This window comes from Hippichthys cyanospilos, chromosome 18 (assembly GCF_059441005.1).
Source record: "Hippichthys cyanospilos isolate Australia breed blue-spotted pipefish chromosome 18, RoL_Hcya_1.0, whole genome shotgun sequence".
In the NCBI taxonomy this organism is placed as follows: Eukaryota; Metazoa; Chordata; class Actinopteri; order Syngnathiformes; family Syngnathidae; genus Hippichthys; species Hippichthys cyanospilos.
This window is the reverse complement of record NC_142386.1, coordinates 3,925,027-3,945,781: the sequence shown is the minus strand read 5'-3', so window position 1 is coordinate 3,945,781 and position 20,755 is coordinate 3,925,027. Positions and strand designations below refer to the sequence as shown.

General features: G+C 39.2%; 1 protein-coding gene across 4 annotated transcripts; it reads right to left on the bottom strand.

Moving 5' to 3' along the window:
* Positions 1 to 311: 311 nt before the first annotated feature.
* Positions 312 to 19,375, bottom strand: LOC148408525 (rap1 GTPase-activating protein 2-like). 4 transcript variants are annotated; one of them, XM_088440743.1, is made up of 26 exons: positions 19,184 to 19,217; positions 19,031 to 19,089; positions 17,011 to 17,046; positions 10,718 to 10,802; positions 10,493 to 10,528; positions 9,807 to 9,854; positions 9,239 to 9,271; positions 8,468 to 8,710; positions 7,454 to 7,557; positions 7,163 to 7,241; positions 7,014 to 7,067; positions 6,849 to 6,932; positions 6,585 to 6,685; positions 5,998 to 6,127; positions 5,712 to 5,867; positions 5,513 to 5,584; positions 4,790 to 4,876; positions 4,501 to 4,647; positions 4,178 to 4,282; positions 3,982 to 4,073; positions 3,800 to 3,904; positions 3,437 to 3,524; positions 3,092 to 3,158; positions 2,872 to 2,942; positions 2,759 to 2,790; positions 312 to 1,965 (listed from the first exon to the last, which is right to left on the bottom strand). In XM_088440743.1, the coding sequence occupies exons 5-25, from the start codon at positions 10,508 to 10,510 to the stop codon at positions 2,779 to 2,781; spliced, it is 1,896 nt and encodes a 631-aa protein (XP_088296869.1). In that variant the 5' UTR covers positions 10,511 to 10,528; positions 10,718 to 10,802; positions 17,011 to 17,046; positions 19,031 to 19,089; positions 19,184 to 19,217; the 3' UTR covers positions 312 to 1,965; positions 2,759 to 2,778. The 4 variants fall into 4 exon arrangements, 3 of the variants coding, with proteins under 3 accessions (XP_088296869.1, XP_088296866.1, XP_088296867.1); XM_088440740.1 differs by lacking the exon at positions 19,031 to 19,089 and having other exon boundaries at positions 19,184 to 19,375; XM_088440741.1 differs by lacking the exon at positions 19,031 to 19,089 and having other exon boundaries at positions 9,807 to 9,851; positions 19,184 to 19,375.
* Between the last annotated feature and the right edge of the window lie 1,380 nt (positions 19,376 to 20,755).

Here is a 20,755-nt window from a genome sequence, read left to right as displayed (position 1 = left end):
AGTGTTATTTCGCGACGATTTTTCTTCTTTCAGTGATTTCTATTTATTACATCTACAGTATTTCCTTCAAATATTGCATATTTGTGTTCACGGATAGCGGGATAATCACCTCATGTGGGAAGAAAAATAGCTTTCTTGAAAAACGTCTTTGGTACTGATTTTTGCATAGATTTTTTGTGTCGTTATTTTTTTATGCCTTTTGATACAGATTTCTGAAATAACATTTATCAAATTAAAAAATCATGCGAATGTTGCCGTCTTACAAATAATATCCCACGGAATTAATTACCACTGAAGGTCACAGTAAAAACTCATTTTTGACGGATCTTTATTGACATTTGTTGCTTCGAAACGTAGCTATTTTACATCTGACTTCTTTACAGTGCATTTCGGATTCATGGAAATAAACATAAACGTTTGTTTTTAATTGAAAGGAACATAAATTACAAAAATCTCCATTGATGACAGGACTCAGGACAGAAACAAACATGCTACATTTGATCATCCTCTTGATAGACGGAAATGCGTGGGAGAGGATGCAGAAACATAATTGGGAATGTTGTGCTTTCAGTGCAAACACAGGACACAAGTTTTGTACGTTGTTGGTGTTTGGTCCAGTGGTTCTCAAACAGCGGGAACCCACAATTTTTAAAAAATAAATTATTAGTTATGTTTTGTGTTTTGTTAATTTTTAAAGTGCATATCTACAGTACCTTAGGGGTACCTTTCCTACTTTTCCTACCAAATATACTTAACTTTTTTTAGCTGTCTCATTCTGTGGATTCAACACGTTTGAGGACCCCTGGTTTGAACACCCACAGGGGAAAGAATCACTTGATTTTATAGTGCAACTTCATTATCTATTAACCTTTTGGTTTTTGCTTCAAACGGCAGTTCATCTTGTAGTTTTTCTTTGCACGAGTTACAACAAAGTATCAAACAAGCTGATTTAAAATAATGATGCATGCTTTTTGCAGGTGCTGTTGGCTTCCTCAAGTTGTGATCAAAAACTCTCAGTGGAGCGGTTCGCAACTGAGTATGAAGGATTAAGATCAGCACCTCTAATTCTGAGTCCTTGGTCCCCCAGTCGGGAAATGGTGGAGTGCGCCCTCTGTGTCAGGTTGAGGTCCTGCCCCATGTTGGGGGAGTTTATGATTCTCTGGGTCTTAGGTTGACACCTGGATGCCTCCCTGGAGAGGTGGTCCCGGCATGTCCCAACTGAGGCCCCGGGGACGCCCCAGGACACGCTGGAGAGACTGCGACCCCACTCCAGATAAAACAGTAGATGTTTGATGAATGAATGGGTGCATATTTCATTGTGTAGATGAAGAAATCCTTCCAGTATCTACATTTCATTTATAAGCGGTGAAAATATGTATTATTATTGCAGGGGAAAGTGCTGCATGTACATTAGATTTTAATCAATCGTATTCCACGCAAAAATAAATGTTTCAGTGTATACCCTTAGTGTGTTCTATCCCTGATTATTCATTTGACTTCACTATGGCAGTTTTACTGCTTCCTTCAATTAAAGTGTTACTACAGATTTTTTCATTTCAACTGATCAAATCAGATTCTAAGGTGCTGATATTGCAGTTTTGGGGGCGTATTACATTTTATATTAGAAAAGTGAACAAGACAAAGCATTCAAGAAGAATGTCTTGGCATCAAATTGACTTACACTTTGGATAGTGTCCTTGCATGAGCCTCTGCCCTTGATAAACAGCTACTTGCCCCCAAGCCAGTGCTGTTAAGCTGGTGGTGGCGCTATGACATCATTGGGGCTATTTCCGCTTAACTGACACATTCATTTGCCATTCTTATGGGGCTGAATCACAATGTGCAAACCGATCATAATCATAAGTGATGGAAAGACCAGTTTGGAATGATTGAAGCCACGTAGCCAAAGTGTCGGTGACGCATCGTCGTCGGCTGCTATCCGCTCTGATGATCTTGCTCGAGGTTCTAACATTTGAGCAAAGAGAATCGATAAGATGGTGAAAAACTGTCCTAAAGTGTTTTATGCTCAGGGTGACATAATCAATAAGGGATTTTATACACTATGACTTTGTACAAGATGTAGATTAATACATGAACTGATGTGAGTAAGAGATATTGTAAAGAGTGATATGATGCAAAGAAAAATCTTTGAAGAACTTAAAAAAAAGCAAATTATGTTTTGTTGTGGAAAAATGTTTACTACGATGGCATTGAAGTGTAAATCACACAAACAAAAAACAAAAATAATTGCAAACAAAAACATCTTACAAGAGAAAAAAAACAAGAAAAAAGAAGCACAAAATAGAAAACAGTAGTAAGAAAAAAGAAGCAGTTCTGGTCGGGAAAGTTAGTTTGCTACTTATTATTGTTTGCTCCTTTTTTCTTGCGTGCGTCGTTTTCCTGTTTGCTTCCTTTTTCTTGCTTGTGTCTTTTCTTGTTTGCTTTTTTTTCTTTCTTGCTTCTTTTTCGCATGTTCTTTTTTATTAAGTTCTTTTTTTCTTGCTCGTTTCTTTTTCATTTTGTGCTTTTTTTATTATTTGCTTCTTTTTTCTGACATGCTCTTTTTTATTGCGTGCTTCTCTCATAAGGTGTTTTTATTATATATTTTATTATAACAGGAATGTTAAAAAATTTGAATTGACGTGTTAATCAACAATAAAGAAAAAAAAACAACAACATCCAAAATCAAGGGTGTTTCTTGACTTTTGACTGGTACTGTCGATGAAACATAAAATGCTTACATCTAATTTTAACATACCTTTTCCTTGTCTTTGCAGTCTAGTGTCCTTGCTAAAAAGCAGAAAAAGCGATATTAGCGTTAACAAACTAAAACTCAAGCAAACAGCAGATGACCTCAAAAGTCAAACTTACTGCGGCAGAGTGGCTCAGCTTGTCGAAACGAAACTTGATGTTGGATCGTGGGGAATTTTTATTTTTCGTATCTGAAAGGTCCCAAAAAGTCCCCCAAAAGAATGTAGTAACATGTAAAAAGGAAGAAATATAAAGGAGTTGTCATAGATTAAATGCATGGGTGCATAAAAACAAATAACAGACAATGCAAAAAATCTTGTTAGTTTGCCAAGATGTCAACCTGTGGGGCTTCGACAGACGGAAAGCGGACTTGAACCTTGACCTTCTATTGTCGCAGCATGGACAACCTGCAGACACAAAGGAGAAAAATGTGATGCATAATTCGCCTGCTTTGAATATTTAAAGGCAATGTCTGCATTTCAGACTGTATCAAATTAGAATACTTAATCATTTCAATTATTTAAGAAACCCAGCGAGGAAAATGGCTTGGTTTTTGAGTTAGTCACTCCATTATTCTTACTAATGACCATCGCATTGTGATTTGCATGAGAAAAAAAAGCACACAGGTTTTAAAAGAACTGCTTAGTAAGAAAAACATCCCAATTTACTGTTATGTGTGTCTCACCAGGTGAGTGTCATCTGCAGGGAGGCTGAAGCTGCATGTACTAGAAGTAGATCTGGAAATTTTACTGCTATCCTTCTTTATGCAAATTCTGCAAATAACACAGAAAATTCTGTGAAATTGTGAACAATTGAGGTTGAAAAAAAAAAACAACATATGTAGATGGTTAGGTCTAATGTCACTGAACAGCTTGAGGGAGTTGAAAAACATGATGGATGATTTAATTATCCAAATTTAAAGCAGATATATTATGGGGAAAAACATGGCCTCGGTGTTCCATGATATTTGGAAGTTTAATTCTGAAAAAAAAAAAAAAAAAAAAATCGTGGTAAATGCGATTGGGAAGGGGAAGGCTTATAGACACACCTGTCTCGTGGCCCCGCCTCTGGTGAACTGGGATTGGACGGCAGCTCTGACTTCACCTCCAACATTGTCTGGCAACCATCAAAGCTTCTCTGGTCGCCAAGGAAACTGACTCAACGTGGAAATGACTTGAGTGACATTTTTGTGGGCTTATGAATGAAAATGTTTTAGATTTCAGCGGTTACCTTCTCTGGCTGTGTTTGTCCGTTTGGCTGTCAATGCTCAATAATCGAGGGAAAAGACCCGATCGTCGTTTGACTGGAGATTTTACGTTACCCTACAGAATGATTTTAATGAACACACCATTATTAATATTATTCAATACAACAAGCTGAAAATCAAGAAGCAATCACGACACTAGAAAATACAACCTGAGCTCACCTCAGCGCTGATATGAACCAAACCCCCGCCACTCAAACTGGTGGGCATCCCCCCGCCACCCCTTGACATTGTCTCCATGGAGACACTTCGCCCTCGCATAGCCCTCTGAAACAGTCAAACGTGAAAGACGAGTAACCTAGATAAATCTCACAGGCATTTTTGCTTCATGACATTCGATGTTATGCCAGCAGATTTTTTGCTAATGAATATACGTTCTTTGCCTCAATACAGCTGTATTAAAGTGTACGCCACTACGGGAGCATTCCAAAATTTACCACATTGTTCAAAAGAGAACAGGTAACAGAATCAACATTCCTAGTTACCTTGATGGATTCCAGTAGACCTCCATGAGCATGTCCATTTTCAGCACGGGCTTCCTCATCAAGAGTGGATGTCAATCCCAGCATTCTCTGGGAGCGTCTCTGTAGCTCGTCATGAAGGGTGTCTAGCAGGGCAGCCCTGGTTCGCTCCTAATACAACAAAAAAAGCAAAGAAATACAAATCAAGTGAGGATCTAGAAAGGAGCCCTGTGGAACACCATGGGTGCAAAAACAAAAAACTGAGCATACTGCTTTAGTCATTCAATTTCTCATATTGCAAAAGCAGTATTACCTCCAACCTGGCGAAGCGGACGCTCTTGTAACAGGCAAGCTCTGCATTGATGAGCTTAGTCAGTAGAAACTCTCGAAACTCTGGACCCTGAATGACACCTAACATGTTAGCGGTTAAAATGATCTACACACCAATCTGTCCACTTTATGGTTTCTTCTCATGAAGATGCTTTGAGTAAATGCATGATTTAGGAATGTGGGAGGAAGCACCTAACTACTTTTAAAAATGTAATTGCATTTATAATTGTCGCACCTAAAACACTATACTCCAAAAAAGGTCTCACGAATAAAAAACAACCAGTCTAGTTGGTTATGCTGATTTTGGTTGCATACCAACAGATCCGTTAGAAGTTTACCAATCCGGTTGGTTATGGGACCACCAATTTTTCAGTAAGTCAAAAAGTCAAGTCACAAATGAGCTTGTTTGTAACATTACATATGGTATATTATATTCTGTATATTCTGTAAACCTATCATTTTCATTTTGATGGTGGCTGCTTATCAACCAATAACTTGGTCAAAATCTCCAGTTTGTATTGGTTGGACTTAATATCGATTAGTTCAAAACACTACTGGACTAGTTTGGTAGTTTTAACCAAAGGATCAGTCAGAGACATAACTATCAAAATTACCTGTCAAATTTGACCAAAGTTTTGGGTGAATTTGACCTGACTGTTTTAGGATGTAGTACAAAAATAATAAAAAAAAAAACACATCTTCTCACCTTCTTAAAAACAGATGGATTTGGGAGAGGCGGGCCAAATGGCGGTACATCCTCTCGTGCTGTAACAGACACCTGTCAATAAGATATTGTCAAAGAATAAGTATCATTTTATGAAAAGGAAAAGCCTGTGGATAATAAATGATATTATGTATAATATATATATGTGATATGAGTGATATGATGAGAAACACAGGTGTACCTTGTAGCTGGTGTTCTCTGTGCACGGCTCCACCACCTGCACTAGGATGAAGGCATGCAAAAAGTTGGAGGCAATCATGTCCGGCACGAAGGGGGTAGCCTCCTGCTGGAACACCATGGCTACGATGTCGTTCCCTATGTGACGCTTCCTCTGGAGCTGAAGGCGGATCAATCGCAGATGATTCGAAACGACTCACACTTGAATCGACTAGGACTTAAGTCACCTACTGTAAGACTTGGGATTCGCTTGTCATTATAGTATGTACATCAGTTTACAGGATGTTTACCTGCTGAGTGTCTCCCTCTGTGAAAGGTAGCTTGGTGGACACGTGGAACATGATTTCCTGCTCTCTGTGGACCGTGTACACGGACTGAGAACCGGTCTGTCCGTGGGACACATCCAGACCCCCGCGAAACCTGCGACAGGAGAAATCTGTCAAAGCATTCCTGTGGACTTAAAAGTGTACTTTTAAAGTACTTGGCTAGTTAGCTGGGTCTAGGAGTTAGAAGGTGGAGCCGGCTCGTGTCAATTTAGTTTTATGCATGTGAAAGGCTGCCCTCACAAATTACACTGTGTACTAATTAGTGAGGATGTTTGATACCGATACCAATATCAAGACTGATACCACGACCACTTTTGCCCAACAAAGACTGACATAATTTCAAAGGAAGTTCTATGTCGCCGCCACCATCGCCAACACCAAAAAATGACATTTTAAATGGTTCATTTTGGTCATTAATTTGGCCTTGTAATGTCAGCTGCCATTGCGAGTACCAATACCTTAAAAAAAGGCTGGGTATTGGCCTGTTACCAAGACTTGATATTGTTCTCGCCAATACCTACTAAATAGTGGAAGCTGAATGCTCTACTGACCCTTTGAAGTCCTGCAGCTCCACAGTGTCGCCCAGCAGCTGCAGGAACTCTTGGAACGCAGGGGTTTCCTCGTTGTTCCTGAACAGCTCCTCCTCGGACACCTGACGGACATACGGTACATACTATCCGAAATCCAGCTAATGATGGGACAGTCCGATTATGCAGAAAAACGGGACTTAATGACAAACCCAAGAAAGAGTGATGGAATTAATATGTGCAGACTGGATGAGAGATTTTAAAATAATAAGAATTGCATATTTTTACCTGTCCAAAGCGTTGGTAAATGACTCCAAACTTGAACGTGCTGTTGACCTCATGCTCATCGTAGTTGACGATTAGCTGAGATGCCTTGAGATGCACACAATACAAAAAAAAAAAAATCAACTCACTCCTGTCAATCAATAATCTAAAGCGTTGGCCAAGCTTCACCTTGGGGTAGAGGACGGGACTGAAACGGAGACCAGCTGCGTCGTCACACAGCAGCTGCAGGATCAAGAAAAAACACACTCGTGACGAACCAAGAAAAGCATCACACAAGTGAGCGGCTGGTGCATTCGTGTGTGTGTGTGTGTGTGAACCTTAGCCAGCTCTTGTACGCTCGGTATATCAGGCAGCTCTGTCACTGACAGTCGCTGATAGATTGTCTTCACTCGGGACCTGAAGGTGCACAATCACACACTCACTCAGCCATCGAGAACCATATGATGAACTAGATAGATTCCTTCATTTCCCTGAGAAACTGAGCAACCTAACCTTTGGCTCTTTAAACATCTTCAGAATGAGTTTGAGCAGCCATCAAGGTTCCAGTCAGTGTAAAGGTCAAATGTCTCAGTATTTTTGTGTATATAGTGTTCAGTAAACACACGCACCTGATGATGACATGAAGATGTTCCTGCTGATTCTCCTCTTCGTGCCGCACAGACAACAGAACGTTTCCTACATTGCTGGATGGGCAAGAAAAGTTTAAATGCTCCTGTAAAAAAAAAAAAAAAAAAGAGAGAGAGAGAGAGAGAGAGAGAGAGAGAGGGAGAGAGCGTATACAGTATGTTTATGTCAAAATAAATATTTATGTTTCTATTTGCACTGTTATTTCAATGTACAGCACTTTGGTTGACTATGGCATTTTTAAATGTGCTTTATAAATAGAATTTCACTTCACTTGATATGTAAAAAATGCAGCTTTTTAATTTATTTGAGCAGAAATGTTTTATTTGAGGGTGGTCTCACTATTTATGTCAAAGTAATTTAGCTTTAGATTCAAGGGGAAGTCAAAATTTTCAACACCATTTCAAACACAGTATTTGGATTAATATTGCGATGTAGAATGAGTTAAGCAACAAAATCATCCATTTTTACCTAACTCAGAAAGCAGTGATTTTGCCACATGCTGCCAAGTTAAAATGACATCACTCAGCCAACCCTCAAACATGGCTTCCTTTTTTTTCTGAGTTTGCACATCTGATGTTTGCAAGCTGGGCTGTGATTGGTTGCTCACCTGGGCCCTGAGCACCTGTGATGTCATTTTCAGGCGGCAGAAAGATCGATTCTTGCTACTCATAGTCCACAAACACAAAATAAATCCAAATATCGATTAGAGGGGTGGGGTTCTATCCCATATTATTTTAAAAATGTTTTTAAAAAATGGGGCTTGACTTCCAATTTCAATTAAAAAATGTAATTATAACATGCTGTCAATAAAAATAATTTTACTCCTTTCAACATGGGAAATATCCATTTTTGCTACGAAGTTAATAATATTACTGATGTAGTGAATGCTGCCCCCTAAGAAAGCCTGTGCAGCATACTTGAATATATGTTTTTTTTATTTAAAAAATGGCTATGTCAAGAAATGCATTCAACATGTATTATTTGCCGTGGCTCACCCTGCCCATGAAGTACTTCCTGTATGCCCGTGCCGCCTCGTTAGTCTCCTCCAGGCGATAGCCGCAGTCGGCGTGAACTTGGGCTTCTCCTCTTCCTCTTGCTCCTTCTCGCTCTTCATCCCCACTGGCCTCCTGGGTGACAGGGGGAGGCGCTGGCGGGGGTGGGTCTTCGGGTTCCTCGATCCAGTAACCTCCAAACTGGGGCAAAATGACCTGCGGGTATGGCTCGCCCTTCTCCAACACCTGCGCACACACATTCATGTTAGTGAGTCATATTTTGTCAGAAAAATCATTTGTGTCCTACTGAAGTGAGCAAATGTATGGCCCAAGGTCCTCTATGCTCTTCAGTCCAGGCCACCACATTATTAAGAGTTCTTTATTCCCCATTAATTTGTTAATCAAATATTTGTATTCATCTTGCCTTCGTTTTTATTCCTTTTTACCATTAAATAATGTGTTTGTTGATCTACTGTCATTAAAGTAAAATATATGAACAGTGAAAGGTTTGTGAACACCATTAACATTAAATGTTTTCAAACAAATAATGAGATCAAGATTAAATATATATATATATATATATATATATATATATATATATATATATATATATATATTTTTTTTTTCTTTTTTTTTTTTTGAAAAGTAAATTCATTTACACACATATCATGAGCAGGCCAATCTTTCTACTTTAATAATCATACATGGGCCTTCACTAAAATAGAGCACAAAAGTTTGCACACCCCCAGTCTATAATAAGATTAAGGGTCTCACCTCCTCAATCCTTGGATAAGGGATGTAGTCATCCTGTTTGAAAGAGAGAGCTGTCACACTTAATCATCTGCAAATAAGCCACTGAGAACTACAGTGGGCTAATTCCATTTTTGTCATTTTGCAGGAGAGAGATTTTAGGCTTTGCGGCCCTATTTAAAATGTTGGGGATTTAGATCCTAATTTATGTGGCGATGGATGCTTCTTCTGGATACAGTTCACACATGTAGTCTTCTAAAAATCCATGAAGCTCACTTCCTTGGATGTTTTTGGAGGGTGGCAATTCTGTTTTCATGGTTGAAGCCATCTAGGTAATAATGTGTGGAGTACTGACTAAAAGGTATGAAAATGTCCGAAATTTGCCCACATTAGCTTCTTAGTGGCTAAACTCGTGTCTGACTTCTTCAAAGTCACGTGACAAGATGAGACATAGGATGAAACATGCGGTCTATCAACTGCTGTTGTCCTAAAAACACACACCCTATGCCAGTGCTGATGACACTTAAAGCAAAATTGGCGACAAATGAAAACATGGTGACGGACTTGAGGACGGATGGACTGACTGACGTGCCTTCTGCCTCGGAGGGATGGCCTTCATCTCGGCAGCTTCCGGAACCTGCTGCAATCCAGACCACAGCTTTTTTTTAGTCAAACCTCACTGCCGTCTGTTACTTTCTGATAACAATGGTGAGCTAATGAGAGAATACATTAAGTATAACTTGTGAGAGTTTAAAGATATACGCCAAAGCCCCGAGGCCTGAGATTAGATATGCAAATAGAAATAGGCCTATTTTCAAATCAGGAGCAAAACGACCATTTTTTTTTTTAAGTATTGACGTCCATGTTTTGATGGTATCAATTTCATTACTCTAAATATCATGTTACGGCCCCTTTAAAGCATGTTGCAGTGAGCACTCCAGATTACCAGATGGTGCACTAGATTTTCCAAATAAGATTGGAAAAACAAGAGAGATGCTCAATTAAATCAGCCATTTTCATCCCATCTGCTGAAGTCTCAGGTAACAACATTTCATGGCTCACCTGTTTTCTTGATTTTTGTACCATATATGTGATGCTTGCAAGCTGAGTTGTGATTGGTTGTTACCTGAGCCCTGTCTCCGGGTGTATGTGATGTCATTTTCAGTCAACACCAAGTGGTAAAATATGTTTTTAAAGTTATTGATTGTCCATGAAAAATAATTCAATTTGGTAAAATTCTAGCAATTACGCCAGGCGACTTCAAATTCAGGCACTTACCTCCATCTTGTCCATCATGTCAAAGAAATGGGCCGACTGCAACACACACAACAGAATCGATAATAGTGCCATTATTTTATTTTAGTGTCAAATGGTCATCCGGGGCGAGTAACCATGGCAACTGATACTATACAGACAGATGGGAATTACGCTGTTCAAATCTATGGGTCAATGTCTTTTTTTTCTGGTACATTTGAAATAATGGGTCATGAGGGAATGCTTTACCTTGGTGGTGGGGGGTGCCGTGCGGGGAGGCGAGGGGGGGCAGTCTGTGTCGTCACCATTGGAGGCGGCCTGGAGCTCTTGTTTGCTGAAACAACCATAATTATCTTAGTTCGATCACTTCATCCGATTGTAGTATAAAATAAACCAATTCCGCACAAATAATTAAAGCGCATTTAGATGTAAACAACTCACATTTGCAAGTTAGTCCAACTTGGACTAAGGACGCACAAGTCAAAAGACACACAATAGGACAATCCCCTTTCCCATTGTGTGAGCGTGTGCGTCCTGATTTCGCCTGATTTATCTGAGCGGCTCACATCATCGTTACACTTGTCACAGTAGAGCAATGAGTGTGTCTCTAAAGATAGAGCTTCAATCTGCCCAGAGCCGCTAGAGAGTCAACTGTGGATGACTTCATAGCGCACACACACAAAGAGTAATCAACTCCTCCAACCAACCAGCCAGAAGGACCATCCATTTCCTTCGGCTGTGTTAGGTCAGACTCCTTTTTATTGTGTTCGAGCGGGATTAAAAACTTTTTTGGGGGGGGTCATTCTTCTAACTTGTACGATCAAACAGATTTGATCACCGCTTATTTTCTTTCAAGGAGAAATAGATTGGATTCTACTTCCCCAAAACTAAAGTATTAGTGGAACAAGATGTTTTATATATGTATATTTGATTAGTTATGTATTATTATTTTAGATTGACATATCCATTTTGTTGTTTTTTGGTTTGTTTTTTTTTGGTCTGGCGTTACAAGCTAATACTTTGGATCCCCCACTGTTAGCACTGGCGGAGCTAGAAGGGGGGTTGGTGGGGGTGTCTGATTCTAGCCCCCCAGATGCCATCCATCCATCCATCCATCCATCCATCCATCCATCCATCCATCCATCCATCCATCCATCCATCATCATGCCGCCATTCCAGGTAATTGACAAGTTATGGCAACCATATACAGGCGCATAAATGAGGTTAAATGTCTCTTAGCACCCTCTACTGGTAAAAAGTTTAAACATGAGTTTACAAATGATAACAGCCAGAATTGACCAGTTTAAGTACTCTGATGTCAGTGCACCAATGGTTGATAGCGTGTTTCCAATTTTTTGTTTTACAGACCCCTAAGATATTTTTAGCAATCCTATGGACCCCTCTCGTCTGTCTCTGTCACCTACTACAAGATGACCGCAGAAAACCTCCCAAGATTCCGCCACCATAACCCTACTATAATAATCTACAATTTCTTTGAAACCCTTCTTTAAAACCATATCCTTCCACTAAAAACCAACAGCACTTTTCTAGAAAAAGTGGAGCAGCTGGTGACTAGGCAGAGCGAGGTCAACCGCCTTGAGTGAATTCAGACAAGGGACACAATGCAAATGATGTTTAAAAAAATAAAAAAAAAAAGAACATATGCAATTGTGAAGAGGATAAAAAATGAAAGATGGAAAAAATGGAAGGTTCCAAAAAATATTATACAGATGTCGGCAAGAAATAAAACAAGACAGAAACATACTGATTTTGTTCATGGAGGCGACTTCAAAAAAATGAGATGAACAAACAAAAAGGTCACTGGGATGCGACCGTGGAGACACAAGGGCTGCTGAGAGAGAAAAGGTCACATGTGGTGACAGCCTTTGTGTACGTGTGTGTGTGTTTGTTTGTTGTACTGTATAATAGATAGCGAGAAAGGACAGGTTGGTATTTATCTGAAAGTCCTTCACACGTGAGATATTTCATTTGGTACACCTGCACAACTTAATGAGATCCAGTACAGGACCTGCATTGACAATTCTGCCTCACAAAGATAGTTACTTCCATTAAAGGGGAGCGTATTATAGAATTTATAACAACAGTATTTTCTATGTGGCCTAACTAGTCTAAATACACTATTATGACTAATATTGCTTATGTGGAATTGGAATTTACCTACGAAATTAATCCGTTCGAAATTCCATTTCCTAATGTGAGTTTTTCGTAAGTAAAGACGCTTTTTTCATGTAAATAGTCTAATCGGTCTCGACTATAAACAACAACAAAAAACGCTCATAAACTCTTTTAATTCATAGTATTACCGGTAATTGTATCAGATATGAATGCTAACGTGCTAATGATGCTAACGTCAGATGTGACCACACATAGTTAAGTAGCGATTCAAGAGGAAGACTTCAACGTTTTTTTTTTTTACAGCAGTCCATGGTATGTATGTGTTTTTATGTACAATGTTATCATTAGCAAATGTCAGTTTGATGTTTGTTCGTTTTACTGTGTGTACGTTTGGCGGAAAGTGTGAATGAAGCATGTAAAGATTAAAAGAGCAAGACCGGTAAACATCCGTGCAAAAACCACGTGTCTCTTGTTTGTGGACAAGCCGGCATATAAATAAATTATACAAATGCATCAAAAACTGTAACAAATACATATTAGAAGGGGAGACATTGCGGGTTGTGATGTACAGTATTACATGACAGTCTTGTTTGCGCAAGCGCTTGTGTCTAATTAATATACACGAACAATTTCGCCTCGCGTATCCTGAATTTTCTTTCGTAAGTAGACGATATTTTACTGAAGAGTCGTTTTGTAACCTGAATTTTTTGTAAGCAGAGGCATTTGTAAGTAGAGGTACCGCTGTATTTCCATCCATCTCAAGGGGCGGCCATTTTGCCACTTGATGTTGACTCAAACTGATATCACAGTTGCTCAGGGTTAAAGTAAGGATCAATTGTGGCTGAATTAGAAGCCATCACATGACCGATTCACTGAATTTGACAGTAAACTGGGCTTAGCAAATAGCTAGAAGTATTTTTGTGAAGCCTTGTTTACGATCTAGCAAAATCTCTTCAGAGGTGACATTTAGTGTTACACATATGACGATTACATTTATGTTTAAGTCAACTCTCATTAACTCTGTGGACAGCTGCGTGTCACAGCTGATCCTGTCATGTCCGACCGAGTTGACACAGTAACGTGATGTCAAAATTTTCCCCGTAGGCCACTTAACGTAGATCACGACCTTTCTTCAATAGCATCAACAACATGCCCCAGCTATACACAGGGTACAGATACTATATGCAAATTACCTGTCATTTCACATTCACACGCAGTAAACCTCCTTCCACCATGTATTCTGTCTGGGTTTGTTTGTTTGTATTTTTGCAGAGGTGAGCAGTCCATCGGTACTGACGGACTGTGTCGATCCGGAAAAAAAAAAAAAAGACGGACCAAGACTGATGGAACAGTAACTTTATTCCTTGGTTGGAACCACCTGTGTCTCCTGACACTGTTGGTAATTGTCTACCTCCTAGTTAAATGTTCCAACTTTCTGAGAAATGTTTAAACCGCAATGTGCTGCTCCCAAGTACATTGGAAGTATATAAGGATCATTCCAGAATTGAAGCACATTTTGGTTTCAAAATTCACTTTTCCATCACTTTTCTGATTCTGATCAATATATATATATATATATGCAAACATGACATTTTTACTACTAATAAGTACATTGAAATATTTCTACTATTACATTTTATGATGATATTTTTTATTGTAGGCAGCACCACATCCCAGCAAAAATCCCCATCCCCCCTTCCATTAAATTTTACCTCTAAGAATAAAAATGTTTTATGTCCAATGTTTTTGCTCTTTAAGATGCATTTCGCTCCTTAAATTAGTCTCGCATCACATGTGCATGCACACGTGCATGCAGACTTATGTCACTTTTGGAGCACAGCCACACACACGCACACACAAACACATAGTAAATCTGCTCCACCTGCAGGGGCGTCCTCTGCAGACGTGCCTTTGGTGTTTATCTTTCGGGATGTTGATTGTTTTCATGGGGTACAAAAAATATTTGCTTCATTCAACGACGACACGAAGAATAACGAGAAGAACACAACACATACATAAAATCTAAAATAACGACAAAATAAGGGAGAAAACGCTCTGCTTTGTAGTTGAGCAGGCTTTGGTTCAGGTCTACTCTTTAGTAACACATAAAAACACACACTCACACACTCCAAGTTTTGACATTTTCTTCTTAGCAGTCACATATTGTAAGATGATGAAATGTCATTTTTATTTCAAGAGCATTAGGATGATGCAAGATGTGACTGATGAGTGCTTTTAATCTCTTTTTTTTAAGTAGATGCTCTTGCACACATTTAGATACACACATAAAAAGACCCGAAAGCACTCACAACATCAACTAATTTGCATTGCGCTTCTCTCATATGTACAAAAGAACACATGCACGCACAGATGGGAGATAAGAACTAATGCCAGACTCACCAGTGGTCATGCAGCATTGTTCGGTTGCCGGCGGTAACTGAGAACCCCACTCTGATGAGACGCAGCCTGTCTCACTCGCCCTCTCTATCTCTCCTACTCTCTCCATTGCTTTCTCCAAATGAATGCTCCAATTTATGACATCACATCGATCATTTACAAGCTGAAAGTGATTTAAAAAAAATGTATTGCAGGAGAGAATGACTGATTCATTAGCTTTTTTTTTTTCTTTTGTTTGTTTTTTGCTCTTTTGTATTTTATCAACATAGGACAAGGAAAATGACCCCTCCCCACCCCTTTTTTGTGAGTACAGTATACACACTTAAAAAACATGAACCCTGAATTTCAAATTGGTTTTGAGGGGGCTGCATTTTTATTATTTTTTTGCCAGGGGACACGATCTAGGCAATTTTAGGTGTGCTTATTCCAGGGCGGCCAAAGTCATTTTAGATCAGGGGCCACACGGCGGAAACTTTATTCTCAGGCCGCCCAGACAGCTAAAAATCATGCTATATAACTTAAAAACAATTAATTATACTGTATCGAGATTTGGCTTTGTCTGTATAATAAAAAAATGTATTTTTTGTCATCACAATGTGTATCTCAAATAGCATTTTCCTTAAATAGCATGAAATGAATGGACGTTTTCTATTATCATTTTTTTCCCATTCCTTCATAAAATAAATAATTTAGAATAAGATACACATAATAAAATGCATCTCTATCACCACTGCAATACACCGCTTCTACTTCCCCAAGACTTGAAAGCATGCTATCTATCATAATTTACGTGGTGTAGACACAAAGCTCCGCGTCTCTGATTTCAAAAACCATTGAAATGAAATTGCTAGGGCGAACGGCTCAGGAGTTTTGGTGATTTGAAAAACAGCTCGTTGGCCAGATTAAAACTCTATGTGGGGTGTATCCGGCCCACGGCCCGTATGTTTGAAACAGATGCTTTATGCCAACAAACCAAACCAACCACATATGTTTTAGTATGGGGATGCTGGTTTTATGACAGTGTTTTGTTAAATCAGCAAATGTGGATTCATTCATTCACAGAATGTTTTCAGTGTTTTAATAAAAACAAAAATGCTATCAAGTGATTGAAAATGAGAGATTAAATCATAAAAACTGTAATTTATCTAATTGATCCCATTTTTAGTCTCAAGATCAAAAAGATTGATGATGTGCAACAACATAAGAGTGGCTTCAGTCATTTATTTACTTGAACAAACTTTATTAGAGTCGGTTGTAACCATTAACCTTCTGCTGTATTTGAGACTAATCCCAAGTGCTGTCTGCAACCTTTAGTTTAGTCTGTCAGGAAGAATGGTGTTGTTTTGGGGGTTTTTTTTTTCCATTTTGTCCAGTCACAGCTGTGGGTGCTTCGTATTTATGTGCTAGGCTAAACCTGTGCTCCTCTTTTACAAAGAATGCACATGCAGTAAGTGTGTTTCCTTCAAGATAAATTTACCGTTCATTGGGCGACTACTCTCACATGTTTTTCCATTTTCAAATCTTTCTTCTGCCCACCCAACCATAACAGGAGCATATCAGCCAGGTTATGCCAAACACAATATCCAATCAATGACCACTTCAGGGTGTGAATGATCTTTGTTCTCCAAGCCCCAACAAATGAAGCACAAGACACCCAATGCATGAAACGGATCTTAGCAGCATACAGACAACATAAATTTCGAGATTACAATAACATCATTTGAACTGTAATATACATATATACTTCTAAGTTACAAATATATTGAAAAAAATCTAACAGAGACCAGTGAAATAAATCGAGAAGACACACTGAGGCTGAGCTTAGGGAGTGTATTTCTCAGAGCTCAAAAAAAGAAGAAAAAAAAGGGACCGGTGATGCCTTCCTACCAACAGATGTATTTTACAACTGCAAATTACTTTTTATGGGTACATGACAGCAAAGTCACACTTTATGCACTCCAATTTATGTTGCATTTACAATATTTCCTGTTAGATAACATGTCACTCACCGAGCTCTCAGGGCGCTGACGGAAGACTTGTCAATCCTGCAGAGAGAAAAAGGAACATGCGATTAAGGTAAATTGCACTCAAACACTCGGATGGAGGTACGAGGGGGATGTGCGGTAATACAAGTCTGATGTGTGAAGGATATATTAACGTCCACGCATACTCGATTAACCTTAGCAGCAGAGTGGAGGAAAGGTGTGATTGCAGCGGCGCATGGCAATAAAAAACACTTTTTATTAAAGTGCTGTCCCTGTTAAATCACACGGCGATGTTGAGGTTAAATGCGGGCAAAAAGAACAAGAACACAACAAGAAAGTTGTCTGTTTTCTCTTCCAATGTGGTTTTGCTCATGAAAATGTTCATTTTTAAAGTAAATTAGAGATTTGCTTTTCAAAACGATAGAAAAACATACGATTCCACTTACTACGCGCTCACAATCTGTGCTGCCCAGAGATGTCAAATCCGAAAAAGCTTTGTCATCTCAAAATTGAGCGTACAGTTGCTGCAAGTGGACCATTTCCCCGAAGCCGCTTCTGCGTTATTTAATAATGCAACTCTATTACTGCTGCCGAGGTGCGAGGGACGAGGCGTATTGAGAGGAAACTGCTTGGCATTTTCACAGTGTGGAGCCAAAGGACGGAGGGGAAAGGAGCATATGCGGAGAAAGCGACTAGGTGGCAGAAAATTTGGTGGAAGGAGATCTCTTTGAAGTCTTGCGTAACAGTTTCCACACTCAGTTGTTTGTTCTTTGAAATGTAGGCAAGTGACAATATCACATCCTGAAGCTGCTAGCTGTACACTTATTAGAATTAAGCGTTGTTTCTGGGATTTTTTTTTTGTTACTGTAATTCTTCATATATAAGACTCACCTGTGTATAAGGCGCACCCTCAATTTTGGGGTCAAATTCTAATTCAAAGGCTAATGTTAAGTGTGCTTCAAATTTCCCACATTGTGAGTGGCTAGTGAACATCTCGCTGGTGTTTCCAAAGTACTGTAGTTGCTTTCCTATATAACTTGAGTTAATTTTACCATCAACACCCGAAGTATATTGCAGGGCAAGTCCAAGACTGTTATTCATTTATGACTTTGTTTTATTTTTTTCAAATGCTGATTTTAAAGATTTTAAAAGATCACAATAAAGCAACTGTGCAGTAAAAATGTTTACTTTGGAAACAAAACGGTCGGCAGACTTCAAAGTGCAATAAATGTAGTGTATAATATAACTTATTAAATAAGATGCATCCACAGACTAAGTTGACACAGTGCAAAATCATCTGTTGTAAAGCCAACTCTAGCCTTTTTGCTAGCTTGCTTTCAAGCATTTCGACAACCTCTCTCAGCCATCCCAAAGCAGGACTTTGTATCGAAGAAAATCTGTAGTAACATCTTTCCGTTCTCTTTGCAAACAACACTGCAAGTTGCTCATTAACTGCAACAGCTTTTTTTTTCCCCAAAGCTGCCAATAGAACACTTTAGTAAACACGCCAATTATTTCCCACAGCTGTAAATTTACACTTTCTTCAAGTTCTAAATGCACAATCGCCCACTCACCAGCTGTGGCTAATGTTCGCCGTACAGCAACGGGCGGCAAAATAGTTCCACCTACATATAAAACAAAAAGTAGGCTATCTGCAGATGACTAAATGTAGTAAATTAATGTGAATTGTCATGTTCAGCTTCTTCCTCGTCTTTGTTGTTTACTTGCAGTAATTGACTTCACCACAATTTATTAAAACATTCTCAATTTCTGTTTCAAATAACAAAATGTTGACACCTCACTGAAATGAAACCCAAAATGTCCGCATTCAAGCATTTCTTGGATGCTGCCTTTATGACAGGTGGCCTAATAAATGAGTTAATCCCTGTGTGTTTGAATTAATGATAAGGAACAAAAAAGCTCTTTACCCCAGAAATTGGAAAACGTTTTAAAAACTCTATTGGACACCCTTTTGTGTTCCAAGCCTAAGTTTGTGAAACACAGCAAACGAGGCGCAAGTAATTGGGATGTATGTGAGGCGTACCCAGCCTAGGAGCAGCCTCTGCCATGCTGGTGTTGTGATGTGATGTCACAGTGATGTCACTGCAGCACAACTCAGCCTGGAAATGAACTCAAAGAACCTGACACATGGCTGATAGGAGAAACCAACAAAACAGGCCCCAAATGCTTCACTCACCAGCCAAAGCCTCCGAACGACACGCTCCTCTTCCTCCTCAGCATCGTCTCTTTGTCCTCCTCTTCTTCCTCTTCTTCTCTTATTGTGTCTGGCTGCTCCCACCCAAGCTCCTCTCAACCTATCTCCTCATCCCGCCGGCTATAAATACTATGCGAGACACCGTCCTTCACACTAGCTCCTTTTTCCCCTCCCGCAGAGTCTCCTCCCGCCGTTAATGTTTCTTTCTTTCACTTCAATTCACCGCACGCAGCCTGGAGAGAGAGCGAGAAAGAGAGACGAGAAGGGAGGGGAGGGGAGGGAGGGTGAGACACAAAGAGACAAGTGGAAGCATTTCCTCTCTCTCGATCCGCCCTGACGAAGCAGAATAGCAGCAGGGATGCTGTGAAAAGTTTTTGTGCAGACATAAATAAGTCAAGTTTTGGATAGTTAAGCAGAATTAAAGGATGGTTAAGCAGAATAAAATTAAAATGGTCTTCTATTAGTTTTGTCCATGTCCTCCTGAGACCCAACCTATTCAACTGTGTCCACTGTATTGGATATTTTTATTTTTGGTCTATATCTTGTGGCCCATTCGAGTGACATCCAAGGACCTCCTGGCCCTTCCAGTGATGGCTAGTGTTTGTATAGCATGCAATTAACCTTGCTGAAACAAAATGGGGACAGCAGTGTCCATTTATGAATAGGCTGAGTCTCAGGAGGATTTACCAAATCCCCCTGACGATTAATGTACAGTATTTAATAATTGTCATCTCAGAAAAAAAAATAAATGTGAGTGAATACTTTTTTCCGGGGTAAATGGCATATACCTCCACAGCAGTTGGGGGTAGTAGTGTGTAACAGCGAGAAATGCCGATTCAGACAAAATGTCAAAATTGTCATTGTGATTTATATTGTTGACGATCATGTTATTTGTGTTAGTTTCAGATTATGAGATATTTTTTATAACTATCTGGATCATGGCACGAAATATCCCTCTTTTTGTTATATTTTCTAAGGCTTGGAGAAATGTCACCAAAACAGAGTATTTCCTAGCATCCGTCTGTCCCAAATTATATTTGTGTTTCTCTCAATGTTGTACGATGAAAGGCAATATATGACATATACTATTATAATGAACAGAAATTATGGTTATTCTGTGCTTGTGTTATCTGTGGAAAACCTCCAGCGACTGAATACATTTACATATATTGTCTTTGGTTTAAAGAACAATGGGAACGGAACACACAGTGTTACTGGTGGAAGATGGCGTACTCATCCAAGACGTGAATCAATAGCAGGCATAGCATTGTTGATATATGTGAACTATTTTAGGAATATTAATCATTTATAAAGGTTTTTTCATTATTAATACGGGTGTTGCATAATAATTTGTTATGACAACAATAAGAACACCTCCGCAAATTTCTGGAGGAATGTGTGACAAAGGCCTGTCACGCAGTGATTGGTCAGTTATGCTGTCAATCTCATTGCTGGAGCTGCTGTTGAAGCATGCGTTTTCTGTTATAGCGGAGATTAAACTTGAGGTCTAGTTAATAAGTAATTATAAAATTACAATCTGTTTTTTATGTATTT